Consider the following 25,864-nt stretch of genomic DNA (forward strand, 5'->3'; position numbering starts at 1 on the left):
ACGACTACACAGAAATTATTGATTCAATATAAAATAATTAATAAATAGTTGTGTAGATATACATCTTCATTAACTCATACTTAATAAATTGTTTTACATATTCATTACTTACCTATATAAAATAACAACATTTTTCTTCCCTGATTCGTCAACGTTTCACACCGACAAATTTTAAATTTAGATCATCATGTTATTAAAACTGCATAGGGAAATTATTGTAAATTATAAACACTGCTAACTATTTTCAGTGTATGTAAACAAGAACGCAAGCCAATCTAACCAGGCACATGTGCCGGTTAAATCGATTAAATGTTACAAAATTGTATGTACCTTGTGTTCTCCCTCTTTATAAGTGCTATCTTCCGGAACCCTACGGATTCAAAACGGGCAACAAAAATGAATTTTCTTAAATTGTGATGATATTACAAATTATCAATCTGAAATCACAAAGTTATCAAATGTAATGACAAATTAAAAAAATGTAATTACTAATAGCAATTTTATTATACATGAATTACAACTATTCATTCGAAATAAGAAATTCCAAATTTGCAAATTCAGATTTATAATTTGAAAAAAAAAAAATTGTAATTAAGAAGTACTATTTTCTCATTGCAGATAAATAGTTTAATTGTTATTTCAATTTAGAAAGGGTATTGTGCGACCCCAGCTTCCGTAGGATCCAATAACGCCATTTATCCGTTTTCCCCCTTAAGTTTTAGCTTTCAAAGAGACCTTGAACCTACCTCTGATAATTCTAAATATAATTTAAAGAAAATGCAATATTGAAAAAATAAGACGTAGTTAGATGTCTTGCAGATGTGTGATGCACGAGTTTTCGATGTTACAAATTACAATTATAGATGTTTCAGCGTTCAGAGTTGTGGCCCTTGTTCGGTGATAAAAAGTTTTTATCAGTTCCGCCTAAATGTGAGTTTTAAATTAAATTCAGTTGAGAAGGTGTGTGGAATGGATTTTAAAACGATAAGAACATAAAAAGGTGGGTTGTGCTTTGAAAATTCAGGGAGCAAAGCTGAAATACGTGAGCTATTTTGTGTTTGAATTTTATATGCTGGTATTAACGCTATGAACATTACTCACTGTGACCTGGATATGTGGTATGTTATTGTAGTCGTCCTAAACCTGAATTTTCAGTTATAAGGCTTATTAATCCAGGTACTGTTTAGTATGTAATTAGATTTGATTCCAAAAAGGTGTGTTGATATTATTGAATGAATTAAGTACTTATAATAAGAAATGGGGTCTTGAAGTTAATACAGATAAAAACTAAGTTTTAGTTTTTAGAAATGATAGAAGTTTACGAAATGAAGAAAAATGGGTTTACAATGGAAAAGAACTTGAAATATTAGATAGATTCAGTTATTTAGGAATGTGTTTCAATTATAATGGAAATTTAATATAACCCAAAAGCACGTAGCTGAACAGGGAAGAAAAGCATTTTATGCGTTGAACAAAAAATTATGCAACTTTGATTTTAATGTCGAAACCCAAATATCACTTTTTGAAATGTATGTCTGTAGTATTCTTAATTATGGAGCAGAGGTGTGGGAATTTCATAAAACTCCAGATGTAGAAAAAATACAAAGTCTCTTTTGTAAAAAGTTACTTCGTTTAAAAAAAAAAAGTGCCTGTAACAATCTTGTGTATTTCGAACTTGGAAGAATGCCTATGAGGGAATCCAGAAAATTAAAAATTATAAAATATTTTTTTGAAACTAAAGGGGACACAAAATATACTACTAAAATCATGCTTGGAAGAAAGATTAAAGAAAAATGGTATTTGGATCAGAGATATTCAAAATGAACTTAATTAACGGGGATTTGGCTATATATTTGATGCAGTTTTCAATTATAATACTTATATGTTAGTAAAACAAAGATTCCTTGAGGTGAATGACAATACTATGATTTCTAATATTTATAACAATGCACGTAGCCCGCTATACCAACATTTGGTTGATAATTTTAGTATACAATATTACTTGCGAAAACCTATTAATTATATGTACAAAATACAAATTGCTAGAATTAGACTGTCCATAATCTAAATGTTGAAACTGGTAGATATGTTAATGAAATTAGAAAAAAAAACAGATTATGTAAAATGTGCTCTTTCAATGTTGTCGAAGACGAATTTCATTTTATTTTACAATGTCCTTTTTATCATGACCTTAGATATAACTATTTGAAAAGGTATTATTATGAGAAATCCAGAGTTTGGAAATTAATTCAACTTCTAAGTGTACAAAATATAAAAGGAACTTTGTAATCTTGGAAAATATTTATATCAAGCTTCCATTAGAAGAATGAAACATTTGTAAATTTTTAAGTATTTTATAATTAAAGTTGTCTGTTAGAAAACACGTCCTACATAGTTACTTGCTATTTATTGATTATGCTCACTCTCATATTGTTATATTTTATAATATTGTATGTATGTTTAGTTATTACTATATGTAATCTGATGTGTCGTATGACGCAAAGAAATAAAGAACTTGAAAAACTTGATATCAGTGGTATTGTGGTATTGTGTAGTCCTTAAAAAAATGAGTGGATCTAACAAAAGAACTCTACAGGACATGTCAAAATCGTTTGCTGATGCGGCAGCTTGCACCTCCCAAAAAGTGAAGGAAGGATCGGTATCTTAAAACACAACCACTACCACACAGAAGCATCAAAATCCGTATCTAATATGCGTTTCAACGCCAACATTTTCATCTACTCATGCCTATTTAGATTTACACCACCAGCAGTTTAACCCTGGTTTTCAGCCCCACTATGTTTTAAATGCTCCTTTGACATTATCTCCATAGGATATTCTAAAAATTGCTGAGGCTGTTAGAGAGAGGTTCGTGAATCATTTCGCGAGGGAATTTCTTCCATGATTGAAAAAAAGTAGCCCCACTTCGTGAGGAAATAGACCATATATGAAATGAGAATAACGACATTCATCGACAGATTGATGAGCTTGAAGAGTACGGCAGACACCCGCTAATTTGCGATCGAGTATCAGGAATTCCTTAATCAAAAGGTGAAAACACCAATGAAAAAAATCCTAGAGGCTACATAAACCGCCGGAATTGAATTGTAAAAAAATGATATTATAAATTCTCACAGAGTTCGAAACCCCGAAAAATAACATTCAGAACTACGCCAAATCATTGCCCGTCTGAGACCTGTAGATTCTAAATTCTGTGCGCTCAGAAAATCTAGCAAATTTCATGAATGCGAAGAAACCCAGAGAATATCTCTCAAATCTAAAGATCTGTCTAAATTGCGGGATAGACTTCTCTCTCTCTCTCTCTCTCTGTGCGGACAGTTGTGTAGTCAAACACCTATATCAATAAAATATTCTTTTTCTGAAGAAATGCATTTATTTATTTACTTTATAAATCAATACCAAACGTTTTGGATTAAATTGCAACTGCAATACTGCAATGATTTGCAATGATATTCATGACAATCTATTTCTTCTTGGAGCAACTCTAGATCTGCAAGCTTACAATTACTTCATATGGGACAGAAGTTAAAAAAAAAATCATAGTTTACATACGTTTTACAAAAGTTGTATGAACAATCTAAAAATACCAACTTAAACAACTACAATTGTTTATTACGTATGGCAATGAAAGGTTTACTTAAAGATTGGGAATGCTATTCATCATTCAGATGTCATATTTGTTAAAAAAGAAAAGTATCTTCTAATGATTAATTGTCATGTTATGAAATATACATTCAAGAAATATATGTGTTACAAATAATAATTATTACATGTACATTATAAACATGCATGGCATACATTGAGCATTGTTCTTTCAATGAATGATGAAGGAATTCCATAATTCTATCTCTTTCCTACGGAATTTTAATATATCTAATAAGGGTGTACCTTTGGGGAGAATAAGCGTTTTTGTTACATTGCTGTAACGACTTTTACGCTACATTTATACATATTTGTTTTATATTTTGAAGAAATGAAAGCAAAATTAAAATAAAGAGAACATTCCAACATTTTTTTCCAGAACAAAGAATTCAAAATTCGTAATAATTCTTTGACTATATGATGTCAAGCAGACACGACCATTACCTAATCATTTTGGGTTTGATAAAATGATGTGGAAAAGTTTCCTTTTATTTATATAAAACTTGAAGTATTCTATACTTTGCAAATAGGAAAGGTGTGATCGGGCAATTGCCGAAAATACTTCTCTGCAGGGAAGAATAAAATCGAACAATGCAATGCATATCTAGTTTGCTATAGTAAAGTGGTAATGTCCTATCTGAAACTTTCTTTAATTGTACTCTCATTTTGTACTGCTTAAAATCAGTTGCAATAATTTACGATGTACATTATGATGTACATATTTAAGGGAAAAAATCGAGCTCCTAAACACGTAAGCAAAGGTCGGACAACTTAATTCCTCTGCTCACCTCTAGAGCGTTTATCTTTTAACAACCTTTGGGGAGCAGTATTCTGTGAACTGAACTATGAAACAACTTGCTGTTAATACAACTTCAGATGATGTTTGGACAGGGAAACAAAGCTTATGATAAGCTATATGGTTCAGAGTTTGGGAGAATGTATATACTTAATAATTAAGAAATAAAGCTTAAGAAATAAAACTTTAATTGTGATGTAAATACAGGATGGTCATGTGATCAATTCCCATAAAGCCTGAGGGGCTTTATGAAAGATTTTACTTTATTACTTATATTTATATTTGTGACTGATTAATTAAAAATAGTTGGGTAGTATAGTTTTAAACCCATAACACGATTCATTTTTTTTCAAGCCTCAGCGGAATAAATTGAATGTGTTGAACGTCGATCACTTATGACGTCACAATGAAATTACGTTGATCCTTGATGACTAAACACATGACGAATCTTGTTAAAGACAAGTTTAAATAAGCCTTGTTCAAATAGTGTTATATAAGGGAAAAACGTTTGCAAATATAAGTATTTTAACAGGGGTAAAAGCGTTTGCTCTAGAGTCGCTTAGTTAAGAGTTAATCCTTACTTCGCAGGTCGAATCACACTGCGGGACTTAAACATCAGAGGTGGGAACAGGTGCCATGGAGGAGTAAACGGCCCCTTTTGACCGGTTACACCCGCTGTGTCCTCATTGTCATGATCGGGCAAAAGGAAAAAAAACGTAGACAATTCAGTGTTTGAATAATGGCCTTACAATTAGTATAGAAAACGTCAGCCAGCATAACGATAGATTGCGTTTGCTGACAATGTCATTTTATCGACCATAGAACTTGCAGAATGATGACTTTAAAGAAGACTGTTGATATCCTTGTTTTATCAACTTGTTTGTAATCAGCTTGCCTCGTTCTAGAATTCGTTCATACGTGGAGCATGGTCTTGCGTATTGAATCAACTTGGAGATATAAACCCCATTCACACACATATCAAAAGAAATATTGGGAGGCAAAATCATTTCTGCACATGAAAATTCAAAACGTTACTGCTTAATTAAACACTAAGTGATAAACTTACTATAAAATTACTATACAAAGCACATTGGTCTGAATGGAAATGAAAATGTTTTTTCACAAAATAAGAGAAGGCAACGGAAAATGGCAAAGCTCTCCTCAGGCGTATAATGGAACTCTAAGGAACTCTAAGGAAATGGACACTATAACTAATAACAATGCTAAAAAGTGCTTGTCTTCCACCGAAGAAACAAATGTTTGAAATTGATAACTTTAGAATACATTGTAAGCTTTTTTAGAAAAAGCCGAATGCAGTCTTAACTCTTTGCAAATCATCTCTGTCAAACGACCCCTCCCCCCAAACACACATTTTCAACAACCTTCATTCTGGTTTTCCCTACTTTTTAAAAATCATCTCTAATCTTTATATTTTGAATAGCATTTTACTTTTAATGTCCTTGCCGATAAAAATTCTTGCTGAAAAAACATTCATTCACTTTTTTATGAATACTGTATTTTCATTAAATAAAAATCTTTTACAAGACAGCATAGCGTATATAGTGTTCCGATGCAGACATAAATTTATCTCTGAAGGTTATAGATAGAAATCACTGGCATTTCTATTGCTGTTAAAAGACAATTCCCAACAACCAAATATCAAATGAGCAGTCTTTCTTCTATTATAGAAGACGGTTACATCTGTATTGATCATATAAGAATTCGTAAATGGTATTATTGTTTATAAAAAAATAAAGAATAGTCATTTAACTTGCAGTCTAGAGTATTTTCGTTAATTAAGGTTCACTAACCCTCTGAATAAGAGAGATAATTTTTATTGGGACATATAACTTTTATTTTTCCATTTTCTGTTAAAAAAAAACAACAAAACAAAAAAAAAAAAAAAAAAAAAAAAAAAAAAAAAAAAAAAAAAAAAACAAACATGCATGGTAGGCTAAAATTGTATTATCATTTTAATAATAAACTGAATTACATATACAAATTAGTATTTAAGGAAAGATTTATATAAGTGAATAGAGGAATAAGGAACAAAAATAGCCACCAAATCACATTCCAATATTTAACATTATAAAAACATGTACGTGTATGTGTAATATCAATGCACAGCTCACATACTGCGTTTCAACAGAAAGAACTAGTTTATAGGTAAAGGTGTTATGTCATTTCTTGGGAATTAAGTTTCACAAGGTCTGGTGAAGGAATATAACTAATTCTTTTTTAATGAAATGATAAAGTTTCTGAATTTCTCAGTGTCATCAGGATGTTGATGCAGTTATTAACATTGAATAGCCGTAGACTCTTTTTTTGCGAAAGTTTGCTTCTTTTTAATTGTGCTTAAAACTTTGACCATGTAAATAGAATGATTTGTACAGTTTCATGTAAAAGCAGTGTTGTTTAAACAAAAGGTTTAAATTTGACAATTGGTGCTTACACCAACTCTAAGTGTAAGAAATCAAAAGAAGAGAATGATTTATATCATGAGTGTCACCGTATTTGAGAAAATTCAAGTACTCCCATGGTCAAAGATTTTCAGAAGGGCATTGTTATAATGAAAATGAGATAAAGTATTTGCATGAACTATAAAATATTCTTGGAAGACCTCTCAATAAGGCTAAGCCTTGTGTCTCAATGTAGAAATGCACATGTATTTCCATATTCATGTAATTAATGAAACAGAACTATATACATGTACTTTTTATCCAAATAATACTTTCTTCCATTGGCTTGGATGTACATGTAGCAACTCTGATTAAGTAATAGGGTGCACTAGGCACTATATGGTGGTGGATTGTCTGTTTCATCCTCGTCTTTTTGTGTCTCGGGTAACATGACTGTTAATCTTTCCGCTCTTCCTTCTGGTCCTAATACTCTCGTAACAGCGCTAGCTGATTCTGTCCCTGGTGTCTGGAGGTGCTGATTTGAAAAGGGTAATGTAGTGTTTGTAATGGTATTTTGCGGTGTTGCCGGTTGCTGATTTGTCAAAAGTATTACAGGGTTGGTAATGGCAGGCTGTGGTGCTGGCGTTTGAATGTTTGCCGAATGAGGGATAAGTATGAAATGCTGACCTGTTAAAATGGTACATGTACTCCACTGACAAGTTCCCGGCTATCAATTTTACAGAAGTTATGAAAATTTCTAATTCGTGCTTAATTCTGTATCTAGGTCTCTTATGATTGTAAACGTATATATAAAAAACCATCTGAAGTTGATATGTGTTTTTTTGTTTTACAACATTTATATCATTAAAATCAAAAGAATAGAATATAAGAATAATAAGAATGAAATGCCTTTAATCAGTTAATAATGAATTATGGAATTTTTTAACAACAATGATAAAGATTTCTTTTAAATTATCGGCATTACAGAATTTACCTAATTGAGAGTAAGCAACATTCGGATAAGCTTGTAAATATAATGCCGCGTTGTTTTGTCTTCTTTGTCTTCCTTTACAAGCAACATAGATAATTAGAGACACCAATAGTCCAATTCCAGCAAAAGTTCCATAGGCGATTCCAAATCTATCAAGCAGTGATCTGAAGCGACAATTGCAAGAAGAAATGATATAGCTCCTATGACTAGGTAGAAATTTTATTCTTTATTTAATACATCCATTATTTCGGAATATCAACATTACACAGCTGTCATCCTTCTTAGTTCTTTATGAAATATCTGTCTACATGAAGAACTTCATTCATTTCAGACGGAAGACGTGCATGTAAATTTCAACAATTCTTTGTTGTTCCTAAGCATGCATTGCTTTACCTAGAAAGAATATCAGAAATTGGGGGGAGGGGGTGAATGCTAAGACCTCTCCCTGTCATTCGCTTGTTTCAGGTACTACGTGTCTGGGAGGTAAGCATAAACACCAGAATGACAGATTAATTTATACCTCACACGTATACTTACAGAGAATTCGTACAAACGTAGGATGGAGCTCCTGATGCGTAATAGCTGTAGCAGTCTGTTCCCGCTTCACAGACAAGAGTAAGACAACTAAGTGCTTCAAAACAAACAAAAATTTAGAAACGCAATAATGCTGCACATGTTTCATTTTTAAATTCACCGAGGTTGATGTAAGTACACCAGAAATTGAATTAATATTGAATATGAAAATTTAGCATATTGAATAAGGTAAAACTTCTGAAAATGGATTAATTGAATTTACCAGAGTGGGTAAAATCAAACAATTAGAGAATGTATGAACAGAACACGGAAGTGAAGCCATCTTTTTTTTCCATTTTCAACCATATAGATACGTTATGAATTTAGTATGAAATAATGAATAGCATTGTAGATTTATGTCTTCACTTAATTAACTCATGTTTGAATGATAAAGTGTAGTTTTTCATGATCATGTCTTACCCAAACAGAAAGTTGTCAACATTTTTCTTCCTTAATTCAAGAACCTTATACATAAATGAATTCTATATATCGATCATCTGGTGATTTAAATTGCTCAAGGGAGTCATTACAAACAAGATTGAAAAAATACAATGCCCGTGTTCAGAGAATATAGGTCAACCTGACTTTTTACATGTGACTTACTGTCAATCTAATTCTGATTAAATATGAACATTCATGCGTACCTGACTTGTCTATCTTCATCTCTTAATAGTATATACATTGATAAAGACTTTTTTAAAAATGAAAATTCCCATTTGTGTCTTTTTTTCTGATTCACCTAAATGTGCCATCGATTAGTTTTTGTCTATATGCAAAATTTTATTTCAATGTTACCAAAATACTGTCTCTAGGGATGGGCGATTTTATCGGTATACCGGTATATCGGGATTTTTTTTATTGCGCGATATGTATCGTGATACAGATACTAAAATATCCGTATTTGATATGTAATTATAAAATCCGGAAATAATTTATTTATTTATTTTGGGGGGGGGGGGTAACCTCTTGAATTACAATTACAGAGAATGTAAAAAAAAATTGTAAAACAGTAAAGCATCAGTAAAATTTAGGACAAAAATCTTTAAAAATCCTCTCCTAAAGAACAGCCGGTCATATTCATACAGAAGCATCCATATGGTATTGTAAAATTGAGTTTGTTCAAATTATAGCGCCGAGGGTAGGTTGGGGCCACAATACTAAATCAAAGTTTTACATGGAGATATACTGAGTATTGCGAAAATGTACTTAAGCTGTGTCATGGCTAGTCATATGCATGGTAAGTGTCCATATAGAAATGCAGAATTAAGGTAGTACACAAAAGATAGGCCAAATCTTTCCTCAAATTCAATTTTTTTGAAACTTTGAAATTTTGTTCTAGTGTACAAAATCTCTCTTTATATGTAATTTGAAAGAAATTCAACCGGCCAATTTTTGTCCACATAGCTTGAAATATGGCCTATCACCTCGTCTAAAAAGATTGTGAAATCAGACATTGCACTTTAGAATATGCATTTTTTTAAAAAAAAAAAATACCGATCCATTTATTGCAAATTTGAGTGATGCTTATAATAAATACAACCTTTCTGTAACTTAATTTCAGTAAATTATATTGATATTGGTTTTACAAGTTTTACATGTTACATGTCCAGGAACCTTAACGGTCACCTGAGTATGATACAACACTGTAAAGGATCCATAAAATAATGTGAAGAGGTTTGAATATGATTTTGGCTACATCCTTAGAACCCAAGGGAGCAGAGACTTTTTATTTTCCAATTTTGTTTCCCTTTACTCATATGAACTGTATATACGGAAATTGATTTAAACTGTTTCAACAGTTCCGGAGAAGCTGTAAACGTTCTCAAAGGTTTATTACTGATGCATGATTGACAACGCACTATGACAGACAAATTCAAAGAATTAATTCATTCACCTGATTATCTCAGCTGACCTAAAAATATGGGGAAAAAAATGGGAAAAATCTGTTGGAATCTGACGAAGAAAACGAAGGTCATGGTTGTTATATTAATGTAGAAACATTCACGTTTTTGTAGAATCAAAGATGGTCAAATCAAGGCCCCAAGGGGTAGAGTTGAGCCACAATAGATCAAAATATAAGATGGTAATATATAGGGACATCTTCATTCGAAGAACAACAGGGCCAGATATTAATATGAATATTCACGTAGTGTAGATTCAACTTTTATCAAATCATGCACCGGGGGCCACAAAAGAATATCAGTTTTCAAATGGTATTGTTTTTAAAAAAATCATCTGAATTACGGTAGGCATATAAATAATCTTAATGTTCAAGGTTAGGGCTACAATTAGGGACCGAGTTGTTTTTTTTTTTTTTACATGGAAATAGGTAGCTATAGGTACAAATCTTTTTCAAGAGTAGCCAGGCCATACTATATCATATCAATATTGAAACAGCATCTATGACTGTTTATTAATTTTTATTCCAATTATGAACCTTTGGGTTGAGTTTGGGCTAAAATCTGGGATCAGTTTTTACATTAAATGCTAGAGTACATGTTAAAAAATCTATTACAGCAAGGACATGTTAGTCATTTTGATATTAAAGCACCACAATGTTGTGTTGGTTTAAGCTGCTTAAGTCATAACCCCTTGAGCATAGGTAGGGGCCACAACATTGAATCAAACTTTTTAATTCGAAAAAAAGGAGGAAACAATCTTAAAACTCTTCCTACTTGTATGAAGAACAATGCACCAATGATGAAAATTCTATATATTGTATCTGATATTATTGCTGTCGTTTTAAAATCATTTATATAAAGAGATAGAAATATCTAATTCGTAACAGGTAAGAATAAGGTGCTTATATTTTTGGTCAATTGTTTTTTATAACAATCAAAAGAAAAAAGATGTTACTATTTTTGTATTACTTTTGTTTTGAATGAACTAAATTATTGTCTCCTTTGCTGAACTCTGGAAAGACATTTTTATAATGTTCTTTCGTAGAAATCTGTTTTATTATATAAAGAATCTTTTATAGGACAGTAGAGAAATACTATTACCTATTGATTTCCTTAAATGTCGAAAATTGCAGCCCTTTTTCTTTAAAAGATATTGACAAAGAATTTATATATATTATGACTTGATTTTCATTCATATGTTAGTTTATTAGAGTATGTTTCTTAGACAGCAGCAGGCAAAATTACATTCAAATATGTTAACACATGAATGAATAACAAATAATTGTGCAAATGAATACACATCATTTCATAATAGATATTGCAAACCTTAAACACGATCCTTATCATATCTATGACTTGGACGACATATCGTCAAGATATTGTACTATATTTTGAAGGCAAGTGAAGATTTCTTTGCAACTTTGCATTCCTCAACATACATGTAGTTGCATGTCATTCACATTACCACATTAATTTCAATAGCTGAGACAGTTTTGGATTCGTTCACTTACCTTTGACGTCATACGACGTAGGTTCTACATTAAGGAAAAATTATAGGCCCTATATAATTATTCTTTTCTAAAATCTGTATTCACTATCAATTGGAATTAACATTCCAAAAATAAAAATAAAAACGTGTAAAGTTAATTTCAAAACATCCATTCGAAATTTATATTATCTAGAATGTAAGGTAATCAGACTACGATTTTATGAAGAAACAGGAATTTCTTTTGGCTACTGGATAGATTTACAGAGTTATGCCCCTTTTCTTCTTAAATTCTTATCTATCAGGTAACTTAATTGCACTAAAATTCCTTCTTTCATTTTATCCGATTTTGATGGATATTTTACTTCATTTATTTTTGTACGTTAGATTAAATTCATAACAAAATAATTTCTGTTGCAATTAGTTTGACGTTTGGCCTACATGCTTGCCTAATTGACTCGACTACCAAAAGAATATAGAAATGATTTTGTATGTTTTAGATTGTGAACATATTCAAAAATATCATAGCAACAATACAAAAGAACATTTCAAAAGATCATTGAAGTAACATTTTATAGTATGTGAACAAATATAAGATACTCTTGGGAGAGCACTCAAACAGGCTTAGCCTCCTGCCCAAGTCCATATAATGTACATGTGTTTACTTAAGGTATTCCTTCGCTAATAGCCTCAGATTCAATAAATTTGAATACATAACAGATGTGTATGGGTGGAATACTCAGTATATATAGACATAATTCCCATTTATCACTATTATCATGTAAGAATGGAACGTGTCCTAATTTATGATCTTGACCTTTGTTGAAGAGTTATCTCCCTCTTTTTTTAAGTAATAATAATTAATTTTAAAAAATCTATACGGTAAAAAAATTGTTTTCAATTATCATTCTATTTCTAATGATTTAATGCATCTTTCCACCACAGTATTCATTGATATTTTTATTATTTGAATTTTTATTTTTAAAATATCGCTTGTCTTCATAGACTTCAATGCAATTTCTGTTAATTAATTACTGCTTAGATAATTACGTTTTTGAAATTTTCTCTTGGTAAATCCTTTTCTACTGTAAAAGGCTTTGATTTTATATCAGAGTATTATATACATGATGGATATTTCAGGATAGAGAATTAGGTCCTATTAGGGATGGAAAACCTTAATTAAATATTGAAACAAATTCATGGATACTATCTTCCTTAACGTATTACTATGTACACCACATAAGATGAGTTAACAAGCGCTTCTACACACAATATGGCGGTGGGTTGTTTGTTTTATTTTTGCTTTCTTGAGTATCAGGTGATATTGGTGTGGTTCCTATTGCCCCCATAGTACTTGTTGCAGCTGGTTCTGCCCCTGATGTCTGACCTTGCTGGTTTAAAAAGGGTATTGCAGGGCTGTTGATGGTAGTCTGCTGTGCTGGTGCCTGAATGATTCCTGGTTGCGGAGAAAATATCACCTGCTGACCTGTTTAAAAAAAAAGTACATGTACATGTACGCCACTAGCAAATTTCAATATAATAATTTTTCGAAAGTTATGAAATTTTCCAAATCTGTTTAATATTATGTTTATTACGTAACGGTCTTAAGTATGCGTATGTATAAGCAACTATCTATTATTGATAAAAGTACTGTTTTACAACGTCGGTAAAATCATATTTCATTAAAATTTAAAATAGTAATAATACAAAGAGAAGAATAATTTGCTAAATCATGACCAGTCGATGATTAATAAATGACAATATTTTCATTTGAAAAAAAGATCATTGAGAGGAGTTTCATCCAAGAATTTACCTGACTGGGCGTAAGCGACACCTGGATAACCAGGTTGCAGAAGTATGGTTGAGTTATTTGGTCTTTGTCTACTTTTGCAGGCAATAAATATAATTAAAGCTACCAATAGTCCAATTCCAGTTACAGTTCCATAGGCAATTCCAAATCTATCAACGTATGACCTGAAAAGAAAAAAAAATTACAGACGGACGGGCAGCTAGATAGACGGACCACGGACAATGGGTGATCAGAAAAGCTCACTTGAGCTTCCAGCTCAGGTGAGCTAAAAAGGGATCGGAAATTATACACTTCCTATTGACACATACGTTAAAGAGATTGTTATCAATTCGAAAAAGCTGCCCTATTTTGACCTTATAAACTGCCGATAAACTATTTATACAATCAATCTGATTAAAATCAATTTTTGCTACGCTCCCAAATTGTAATAATACTGTCAGAATTTCGGGGCGTAATAACATAGAACTGATTTTAATCAGATTATTAGTACAATGTTCAAGGCTTGAGGGCGAATTACATTGTAAAGTAGTGGATTACATTACCATTACCTCAAGAATTTGGGCATTAAATTACTATTATCATAATGATTACTTTAATTTCTTAAAGTAGTGCATTACATTACCATTACTTAGTAATGCATTACCATTACCATTACTTTTGGGGGGGTTTCAAAAATAAAAATGCTATACTTTGTAACAATTTCATAAACATGCATCCCACCCTTTAAGAACTAAAAATGATGAATGATAATTCAAATTTTATTTCAAGTACAAGTACTTGTATTTATTACACTGTAAATAATTTACATATCTCTTTATTATTCATAGGAAGTTCAAACTTTTCAATTGCCAATAAGAAAAAAAAAAACATGTACAATATGCACTTTTTGTGTAACTATTGATGTCATAAAGCAATTTAATTTTTGGGCAATTTACTCCCTCCCCAAAACTAAAACTAAACTTCATATGACATTTAAAGATTATTTGGATGTAGTACCTTAAATTATGTCAAAAATTAACTGCATTGACAAACTTGCAAATAGGGTTGAACAGTATATGTACATTTTGCTCTTCTAGCAGTAGAATCCATGTCTTCAATACCTTTTGGTACAATGGATTTGTCATGGTTAGCTCAAGCTAGACCAGCAATGTTTCATATACAGACAGTCAGAAGAAAGGGGTTGGTTTTTGGAGTGCTTCTCACACGATACATTGTTTTAATTGTTTCATACCCATAGAGGCATCGTGTGTTTTGTTGACACTCTATTCAAAAGGTGGCAGTTATCAGTTTACAGTGTACATTAATTACAAAATGTAGTATGCCTCATACCAGAATTATTTTTAAAGGATATTTAGCATTACCCCAAGCTTGCAATGTACCGGTATTTGCTTTTCATATGCGTCCATCAAAAGCAAACCAGAGGTCACTGATAAAATGTGAAGTCAAAGAAAAAGTAGACTTGCTCAAGTCTCTTTGTTTAAGTGCTCTCTTTGATTTAACTATGAGAGATAGCAGAAGAAAAACAATACAAAATTGAACAATGATAGTATTAATGTTAATAGTAATAATAAAAACAAACAACAACAACATAGAGACGTGAGCAAGTCTAAGAAAAAGATTCCATTTCCAAAAAATGCATATGAATGAAATATCAACAAATGTGTCATATCCAGTCTACTATTGACGTTTGTTCTCGGAGTAAATCAATTGAACTATAGTGACCCGCTTATTTGGTCCAAGTACATGTAGTGACGTCACGCCAGTACATCCCCGTTATCGATCGATTCGATTTTCGCTTGATTGGATTTTCAAAACAGGTAAAAATAGGCACTTTCAAAGGACGATAACTCCATTAATTGTGGGTAGATTTCGATGCATTTTTTTCTCCGATTTTATTTCGCCGTAATCTTAAATATTTAAAGGAATTGCGATCCATTTCTGTTACCCTTTAAATTGTTTCTAGGTATGAAAACACTAGTGCACATGCATAGAATCCTAACCTTCTGATATGAATTAATTAATTGAAATCTAAACAGGTATAGTTCATGGCATTGCACAGAGAAACAATTCATCATTTAATGTTTGGAATATTTTAATTAAATTATAATAAAAAAAATTTGGCAGGATACATTTTATATTACAATTAATGAATGATATTTGTGAAATAATCGGCGTATTTTTCATTTGGACATAATGAGTGATTTGATTGACGTTCCCAGCGAGGGTTTTTTCATTATATTGCAAGAAGTTTGAATTTGTTAATTTATTTATTCAATTCACTGAAAACTGGTTTCGAATAAACCATATGGACATCCAATTTCATTGTAACTTACGGTGGTGTTTGCAGTCGATAAAACAACTACAGAAACTGCACCACACAATCATTTACACTGCTATTTAGAAATACCAATCTTTGAATAGAATTGTCATTTTATGAATATATATACTCATTAACAAACCATATTAAAAGAATAAACAAAAAATCATCAATGAGAAAATTCAACTAAAGTACCTTAAACATTTAATCTCAAAAAAATTATATCAACTGTTACATGATAAAGAATTGAATTCAATCTGTTTTTTCTTCCAGCTAGTATGTTTGTCAACTGAAAATTATTTTAAAATAATAAAAATTGAGATATTTTAGAACACGTTGAAATTACCAAATTTAGGAAATATAATTCTTCAAAATCTTCAAACATTTGATTGCAAGTCTGTCGGGAGTAGAAAGGATAGCATAGGAAGTTTTATTAAGATTAAAAAAAATTTTGCATTAATTAATATTCATTGTCACTTTATTTAACATGTACATGTAATATGTACCTCTGCAAAAGATGGGAAATTACTTAAAACTAGTAATATAAGATTTTTCTTATCATTATGTATTATAATTATATCATAATTTTTTACGGAGATTCTTTAGAAAGAGACTCAATTTACTGCATTTAGTATTAGAGCAGTAGATGATATTAAACCTCTGGGATATTTTTCCTTTAACTTCATTCTAGATATAGTGGTATTGTCTGTAAATGTTTCAAATTATTTTCATAAACAAGAATTCAAACGTAGAAATGTGAAGTTTGAAATAAAGGTAAATTTTGTAATAGAACTGAAAATTAAAATGACGTGTTTTTTTTTTTTAATTGATGCCAATTTCCTTTTCATCTGACCAATTTTATCTGCATTCATCCTGTATGGAATTAAACATAAGAGTCAGATCTAGAAAAATATACCGATCAATAATTTTAAGACTTATACTTACATGTAATATCTACAGGTGTAAGAGGTGTATCCATTATAGGAATAGGTGTAGCAGTATGACCCTGCTTCACAGACAAGAGGAAGACAACAAAGCGCTACAAAAAAAAAAAAAAAAAAAAAAGAATTATGAGAACGCCATATTGGTGCTATACTTGGATACTTGGATTTACCCCTGTATATATCTAAAATACACAAACAAACAAATGAATGAATTAAAAAAATCAGCTTTCTAAAAACTTAACATACAGAATAATATAAAGCTATTTAAGGAATTTATTAGAGAGAGTTCTAAAAATTAAAGCATGACATTTCCGTTCTGTATATTACAAAACAAGGAAGTGAATCTATTTGTTTATTCTTAATTTTTAGGCATAAAGAAATTCATCTTATTGATTTAATATGAAATAATAAATATACCAGTAGATATATATCTTAAAAACCATTTCATTATGTCAGGTAAACAAGCGTATAATTTTATATAATCCATCACAACATACCTAAACAAAATGTCAGCATTTTTCTTCCTTGATTTGACAAAGTTTCACGTCAACGAATTCTATTTTTAAATCATCAGGTAAAACTGCAAAGGGAAGTTAATCATTGTAGAATTTAAAGGACTCGATAGAATATGCCAACCTTTTATCTTGTGTAATGCACACTTGATTTATCTCTCTTAGTGCAGCCTGTAAATGAACAGCATCGTATCCTTCGGAAGTTGCCTCGTCGGTGAACCGCCGCACCTATGATTTTTTTCTTAATTTTTTATTACAGTTATCAATATTTGAATTTATCAATTGTCAGTTTGTAATTTCAAATAATTGATTTATAATTACAAATAAATAATTCTTATTACAAATAACTTAATTCTTTGCGAATTATAACAGATTACTAAATTGTAATGACAACTTAATTATTTGCAGTTTGTAATCTTAAATTATAATTTGTAATTACAGAAAAACAACATGTTAATAACAAATATTTACATTTCCAATGTCTTTGTCTGAGATAAAATTACAAATTGTAAAAATACTTTATTTCTACATAAATCCACTGGTTCATAGATAGGCGCGGTTAAAAAAAAAATCACGTGCGGGGCGGGACAAATAGAGACAGAAGCGGGGCTATTAGCACGGGAATTTGCAGAATCAGGAGCATGTAAATATAAGGAATAACTGTCAGATTTTTTGGATTCATGACGATGATCAATCGATTGGCTTGCGTGATAATTTTATGCATAAACGCCTTCGGCGTTTATGCAAATTATCACGCAAGCCACTCGATTAATCACATCATGAATCCAAAAAATTAGACAGTTATTCCTTAAATAAAATATTTTGTAATTTCAGATTCATACTTAAATGTTTGTATATCAAATTCAGAAAATGTATTTTGCGCTCCCCATCTGCATTTTACAATCTTCTTTGGAATCCATTTCAATGTACATATGTTTATATCATTAATTTGTTTTTGTCACCTTTCCTTTTCTCAAACGAGACCTTCAAATTAAACTAATTCAAAGAAAATAGTTCATAAGACAAATAAGACGTGTCTTGCAATGTTTGATGCACGTGTAATCCGTGATACAATTTAGTTGTTCCAGCGCATGCTCTCAAACCGATCGAAAATATTTGTTGTTATCTTGTGCATGTGTGTGAGTTTGATCGTGGGTTTAGAAAAACATCGTTCACAGATGCTGCTGGATTTTTTCATTTACGTATAATGGCTTATGGACCGGTTCCCGTTGATAAGAGGGTAAGCATATATATTTTTACAGCAAAATGTTTTATTTCAGGCATTTTTAAATAAAAAACTACGTTGTGAGTAAATATTTTAGCATTTTACAATACGTAGTAAGTAACGACGATATGCTGAGACATATATACGTGGATCTAGGATTTTTTACCGGGAAGGGGGGGGGGGGAGGGGTTCCATCTCCACTCCTCCCAAAAATCTTTGACTAGCACAAGAAAACCCTCCACCCCACCCCACCCCCAAACAAAAAAATATCACAAATAAATGATCTGTCCACATCTGAATAAAACCTGTTCCGTTGGGTTGGGATTACTTTATTTCCTGCTCTCTTTACTCTACAAATTTCATTTTGTTGGAAATTCCAAGGAAAGGGGATTCCGGACACCCCCACACCCGCTAGATATTTGCATGCCAGAGGTATAGAAAGAGAGCACTGCCTTCTTGTGAGAGCATTAAAAGTGGTTATCCCTTTTTGTCTTTTGGGTATACATATAGGCATTGTCACATGTTGGGGGGGGGGGGGCGTTTCAGCCGAGTAGATGTATCTTGTTTGGGGACAAAATCTTTGACATCTACTATTGTCTACAACTTCGACCAAAAAACAAAGTAGGGAATTTCGAAGGGAGAGGCACTGTCGAGGAAGTTTATCTTCTACTTTTATAGTGGAGTCAAAACCCTTGACGATTAATATTAAAAAAAAATGCAATTTATTATAATTTATGCAATTTATTTACTCCCCCCCCCTCCCCCCCCCCCCGACTACGTCTCAGCTTACTACTTGATAATAGTTAAAGTTATAAATAAACAATTTATTGTTTATCTCTTTATATTTTGTATTGAAGCGCCAAAGTGAGTATATATATGCTACATGTAATGTTATTGAACCCATTGTAATTTAATGGAACTGCATGATTCCAATCTTGATGCAGTATTTTGGACAGAATTATGCATATTGATACACTCTTACTTACAACAAAAAGTACTCAGTTTTTAGCTTGATACATGTAACTACCAAATAAATAAATCACTCCACCCTGCTGATAGGTTTCATTTCAGTAAAGCTCATGTGTGGGCGGAGGTTTGGCAACAGAATTCGCTGGTGCGTTCTCAAGAGAGATAAGATTGAGAATCACATAAAGAAATCAGGGGGAAATTTTGGAAAGAATCAGGAAACATTTTACACAGTTTTAGACTTGAAACAATATTCATTCGATAGCTAATGCATGAATCGAAATATGAAACATGTTGGAGATCTGATAGGCTTAAAAACTTATACGAAAAAAATCTGTAGATTAATAAGATTTCCAGGAAGCTGATGTTCATATGTACACAACAGCAGTACTCAGACGTTTTGATATCAACATGATTACAGGACTCAATTAAATGCTAGTATGATCAACAATAGGACAAGCTTTTCCCTATGTCAGTGTCCGTCGCAGTTCCATTCAGGTTAATTTCTAGGGTGGAGGTGTATGCTAATTAATTTTTGTGGCAGGTTGAGGTGAATGAATGACCCATGTCATGAAATAATGCATATCATTTAGAATGTCTTATTTTTGAAGCGCCCAGGCATTAATTCTAGAACAAAACGTTGTGTTGTCAACGGCATTGTTTCGAAACAGATTTCAAAAGATATAATTAAAACTGTAGGACGAATACAAAAAGAGCTTCCTAAACTGTTCCGAGCCATCGTATTTTTTACCAGAAGCTAAGACATTTTAATTTGCACATTAAGGTTGAATTCCGGATCCCATTAATCCCTAAACACCAGCGCTGTTTGAAATGTGGAGACAACTGTCCAGGCCTTGAACTTCATTACTGGAGGTAATTAATTTTCATTAAAGCTGATATACCTTTCAGTATATATAACATTCTTTATTTTAAGGACAGATGATACCAAACACGTATTTTACAATTGATAAGTCAATCGAATAACAGAATTGTACAAAAAATATATTTATTGTATGATACAAAATGCATTTCAGTAGTTTTAAATGGTGAGTTAGACTTGTAAATAATATAACAAAAATTAAACTATTAAACTTCTTTTTGTGCATTTTATTCAAAAACCGAGAAAGTCTTTAAGTTGCAAATTGCAAAACTACATGTAGTTCTCTTAAGGTATGAAAATTATCTTTATAAAAATTTTCTAATGAAATTATTGAAAATGTATTATTAAAGTCCGCAATTCAGAAGATACATGTATAATTATATTGGAAATAATATATTTTTGTTAGCACTGATATTAAAGATTTTGTGACGAACAAAGCACAAAATAAATGTTCAATAGACCAGTAAGAACCATTAAGAGGAGGGGGCGAAGCTTGACACTGGACCGAACAAAAATTCCTTGAATACGCCCCCTTTAAAAAAACAATGTTTTCATTATATATAGTATATATATATATTGGAATAATCGTTTTCAGTTGTGTCCCCGGTTGTTATTTAAGACCTTTTTTTTTTTAAATTGTTACCAAAAGTCCGATATTTCAACAGGCAGAACTGGTTTACAAATAGTATACTGCGTACAGACACCATTTTTATCAACGTTAAATGGATTTAACTCATTTGAACTTTTAGAAAAATCTGCAAGAATTGCCGCTGTTCCAGAGAAGACCACGACCTCCATGGAAACGAGAGTGATGATGGCCAGCCAATAGGATTGTTTCTGGATAGTATACCACGCCCAACTAGTGACAGCCAATCAACAAGTAGACCTCGCACAACTGACCTTCAGTCCTTCACGTCCCAAGGTTCTGCGAACGGTCGTTTCACGGGGAATTCTGGGACAGCTTATGTAGACGACCCCAAGACTCTTACAGACATATATGGATTTGAGACAGATGTTGTGTTATCGAGGGTTATCTCAGAAAATATAGTAAGTGTTAAATCATCATTACCTTTGAGCCAATGGATTACCTGTACTGTAACATACATTTTATATGGAATCCGTAGTCAAGGATAACTTGTTACGAGTGTATATATTAAAATTAATGTCTCTATAGTCAAGTTTATATGTCATAACTAACTGGTATTTAAACAAACAGTTGATAATTGCAAAGTACAGATATTTAACGTTTAAGTTAATTAAAGACGGATTTAGGGGATAGAGTTAAGGGAAGAGACCATGCACCCGCTCCTCGAACAATGCTTATGAACCAATGCCTAATTTTACAAATTATTATATCAGTATTAAAATGCGATAAATTGAAAGTATATCAGAATGATAATAATGGACTTTTTAATGACGTTCGCAATGTTGTTCACAAATTTTTGTTGACAAAAATAGTTCGACCTTTAACTTGTTTTTCCGCCATTATCAGACACGTAGACATACATGTAGAATCGTTTTTGAAAGCGGGACCAGCCAGAAAGAAATTAACAACTAAACTAAGAGATCTTTAAAAAGCAAAGAAAAAAATGTCCGAAATCGAAAAAACCCATTTTGTGTTGGTGTTTCGGGTCCAACTTTTTCCACCTAACTATTTCATTAAGACATTACCATGGACAATCTGACAACACTGAAACAAAACGTTGAGGGTGAAGGGCAATCGGCCTTTCAATTGACATTAATTTTTCAATTAAGAGTTAAAGGTTATGTTTCGGAAAAAAAGTGATAGGGGATATGCCCCTTCCCCCAATATTATATATGTGTCTCTGATTATGAATCAAAACTGACTAAAATGATTTTTAAAGCTCATGTTATGTAACCAAGATTCCTAATCGATACTTTTACCAGAGATCACAGAAATATATATCGATGATGCCTCCAGATAAACAGTTTTTCGCCGCCCAGCTAAGGAGGAAACAACTCCAAAAACAACTCCCCCTCCATGACCTTCACCCTAAATTCTGCAGCAGCCTAACCGAAAACGAACTCTTCAAATTCCAGAAGTTTTGTAACAAGCGGAAGATGAAGGCAGCGGGAGTGGGGCGGATCATGGAAGTTAAAGAGGCGACCAATTTTGTAGGTGATCATAGAATTAACATTTTTTTGCTAAAAAAGTTTAATATGTTTAACGATCATTATGAATGAGTGATCGCAGTTTGCTTTGATTTCAAAAGTGATGATTTCTTGCATATAAGAAAAATTGAAAAATTAATTGTTACGTGAATGAAAATACAGAAAGATAACAATTAAATTTAAAAAAAAAGCTTTAGAAGACTTAAAAAGTAACTGTATGCAGGCCAGGTTCATTGTTATACTTACATGTGTACCAAAACACACAGGACACCAATACATGTAAGCTTGTTTACGAGGTTCAATAACTTCTCCGTTAAGTCAAACACAGCGTGTGTTTAATAACTCATGAACAGACGGCAAATTATCTGATTTAAACATGTGTCTTTAACATCAGAAGCAGATGCATTACAATGTTTTCTCAGTCAAACCCATAGCAGAAAGGTCTCGAAGAGATAGTGAGCTAATTAAGGGGTCTTGCTTTTTTTTTATCCAGAATATTCCACAAACCAATAATTTTCGGAGGGGAAAAAATGTGGCACTATTAATAATACACTGTAGTTTAAATATATATATAGTCAGTCACATGTACAAGTACTAGTTCTGGAGATGTACAAACATCAGAGAACGACGCATCTCCATCATGAAAAACCCTTAAAAATAAATAAAGCATTTGATAAAACTTCTATTTGCGTCATAAAGAAAACTGACGATTCACATATCCATACGTACGCCGATCAAAGATTTTTTTTTTAAACACAGTTAAGCCAATTTAAACGAAAAGGGTATTGTGAATTCATGCTTACAACAAACTTGCACGTGTATAATGAACTCGATATAACGAATTACAGGTTTACAACAGGTGTTCATGGCGATTAGCTTTAAGCCTGTTTTACAGGATATTCTACACATTGTTATTTTACAGAGGTGTCATCGCTGCATCAAGGACATAAGTACCGGTGGATTCTGTGTTTCCACTGACCATTTTGGATCTGCAACAGCGTGGCATCCAGGCTGTTTCACATGCGCAACCTGTAACGAGCTTTTGGTGGATATGGTTTACTTCTGTAGAAACGAGGAAATCTACTGCGAACGACATTATGCCGACACTATATACCCACGATGCGCTGCTTGTGATGAGGTAATTTCATTACCATTCATTGAACACTGATGTAAAGAGATATTGGAAAGGTAGATTAACAGATCCTATATTAATGCAGAAGTGATCTTGTACACTGATTGAATATTATACTGTCTTCCTATCATTAAAATCATAAAACATGAAATACTAAAACAAAAACAAAAATTCATTTCAATTAACTTTATACACAGACTAATCTTTTGAAAATAATCAAAAAAAAAAAAAAAAAAAAAAAATTCTTTGAATTTTGGGATTGGAATCTGATATATAATTCTGTCCTTTCAGTATTTGATTTTTTATTATCCTTTTATATGTTTGAATTACAGATCATTCTCGCTCGTGAATACACACAGGCTGAAAAACAAACGTGGCACGTGGAACATTTCTGCTGTTGGAACTGTGATGCGCCATTGGCTGGGCAAAGATATATCGCCAAGGACAGCAACCCATTCTGCATGATATGTTTTGATACACTTTATAGCAAGGTACGGCCAAGATATCAAAAACATCGACTATTTTGATTTAAAGATAGATAAGGATGAAATCAATTCTTGTTTGCTTATAGACCACTATAACGATTTAGATAATTACAGAATATTGATTTCAGATTTTATAGATTTAATTGATACTAATGCACTCTTAGAGAATTAATCCCTCTGCCAAACGCTTTTACGGAAAAAAATGATTTATTTTTCAATGATTTATTTTGATTTTATAAGAGAAATCAAAGAAAGAAAAAAAAAAAAAAAACATCGGAGACCGACCATTTTAAACGAGTTGTCTTTCTTTGTGCGGTTTCTAACCGTTGCATCCACATCTCATAATCTGTGTTTTCCTTGCAAGAGTGCACATCTTTTCTCCAATTTCTTATATTCTCATTTTTTGAGACATATTCTGGAAAAAAATATAAGACGAAAAACACTGTGAAATAAAAGATGAGAGTATGTACGATAATTAAGTTAGAGAAATAATCATATACATTATGTATTTCATTGTCGATGATCTCGGAAGAAAACATTTAAAAAAAAAAAAAGAACACATGCAAAATGTGTGATGTATTTTCAAAGTTTGTATCTAATAAATGAGCTAATTAGAGAATTTTCAGGATGAATTGAGGATTGTGTTTTTTTTAACATTGTACTGATCTTAATAATTCGATGCGTTAAACACAGTTTGCTAAAATACGTTCTACATTACAAAAGTTTTGTACATGCTATTATAACTTCTATAATCTACTATTGAAATTTTTTAGGAATATTTAATAGCTCATAAATCTCTCTCTCTCTCTCTCTCTCTCTCTCTCTCTCTCTCCACAAGGTTTCTTTTCTATCTTTCAGAATTGTAAAACCTGTGGAAGAACAATAACAGCTGATTCTCCCGGACTTTCACACGGGGATTACCATTGGCATGCTTGTCCACACTGTTTTAGCTGTCACGGATGTGGCCGTAACCTAATTAACCAACAGTTCCTGCTGAAGGAGGGACAACTTTTTTGTTCTGTGGACTGTAAACAACGAACGGCAATTGACTGGTCACAAAATGGAATTCAAAACTTGCATATTCATTGACCTGCAGATAATTTAAAAAAAAAAAAAAACAAAAGCCAAAAAATTTGAAAAAAATTACAATACTTATTTTGGCTGATGAAAAACTTCATTCAATGTATTTGAATTTGATTTCCTGTTGACAAAAATCACTTTATACTGCAAGGACCACTTTCATTTGAAACGATGAAATATATAATTAAGCCTGTTTTCTATAAACGATAGAACTATCGGACAAATTATGTGATGTCTTTATCCTTCATCTTAAAGTTATTCGGTGTGTGCGAGTCTGATCAATATGAAATGTGTATCTTTTCATTTATCGGGCAAGTGTTCCAATATGACTACATGATCTTTATACATACATACATATATTTAAAAATTCATGATTTTTAAATGCCATTTAATACCTAAGACCATGCTATAGGAAAGGTTAAAACAGCTGATCAGCAAGCACATTAATTTTCTCCTGTAGAAAATCCTAGGTGATCCTCATTTATTTATTGTGTTTATTCCGGTCAAAAGAAGATTTATATGTAGTTTGACTTGAGAGATCTGAAGTAATTTGCTCAGATTACAATGACAT

At 31.9% G+C, this 25,864-nt stretch overlaps 2 protein-coding genes across 3 annotated transcripts; one reads left to right on the forward strand and one right to left on the reverse strand.

Moving 5' to 3' along the window:
- Positions 1-11,504: 11,504 nt before the first annotated feature.
- LOC133184897 (uncharacterized) lies at positions 11,505-17,443 on the reverse strand. 2 transcript variants are annotated; one of them, XR_009720863.1, is made up of 5 exons: positions 17,378-17,443; positions 16,882-16,975; positions 13,623-13,783; positions 12,984-13,295; positions 11,505-12,473 (listed from the first exon to the last, which is right to left on the reverse strand). XR_009720863.1 is itself a non-coding variant. In XM_061319971.1 (4 exons), exons 1-4 carry the CDS (start codon positions 17,394-17,396, stop codon positions 13,072-13,074), a joined length of 498 nt encoding a protein of 165 aa, XP_061175955.1. In that variant the 5' UTR covers positions 17,397-17,443; the 3' UTR covers positions 11,505-13,071. The 2 variants fall into 2 exon arrangements, 1 of the variants encoding a protein (XP_061175955.1); XM_061319971.1 differs by having other exon boundaries at positions 11,505-13,295.
- Positions 17,444-18,530: 1,087 nt separating this feature from the next.
- Positions 18,531-25,622, forward strand: LOC133184898 (testin-like). The gene is made up of 7 exons (XM_061319972.1): positions 18,531-18,632; positions 20,368-20,456; positions 21,213-21,510; positions 22,372-22,599; positions 23,519-23,734; positions 24,061-24,219; positions 25,072-25,622. Exons 1-7 carry the CDS (start codon positions 18,600-18,602, stop codon positions 25,300-25,302), a joined length of 1,254 nt encoding a protein of 417 aa, XP_061175956.1. The 5' UTR covers positions 18,531-18,599; the 3' UTR covers positions 25,303-25,622.
- The last annotated feature ends 242 nt before the right edge of the window (positions 25,623-25,864 follow it).

This window comes from Saccostrea echinata, unplaced genomic scaffold (assembly GCF_033153115.1).
Source record: "Saccostrea echinata isolate AGI-Se365-2 ecotype Australia unplaced genomic scaffold, CSIRO_AGI_Sech_v1 ptg000011l, whole genome shotgun sequence".
Taxonomy (NCBI): domain Eukaryota; kingdom Metazoa; phylum Mollusca; class Bivalvia; order Ostreida; family Ostreidae; genus Saccostrea; species Saccostrea echinata.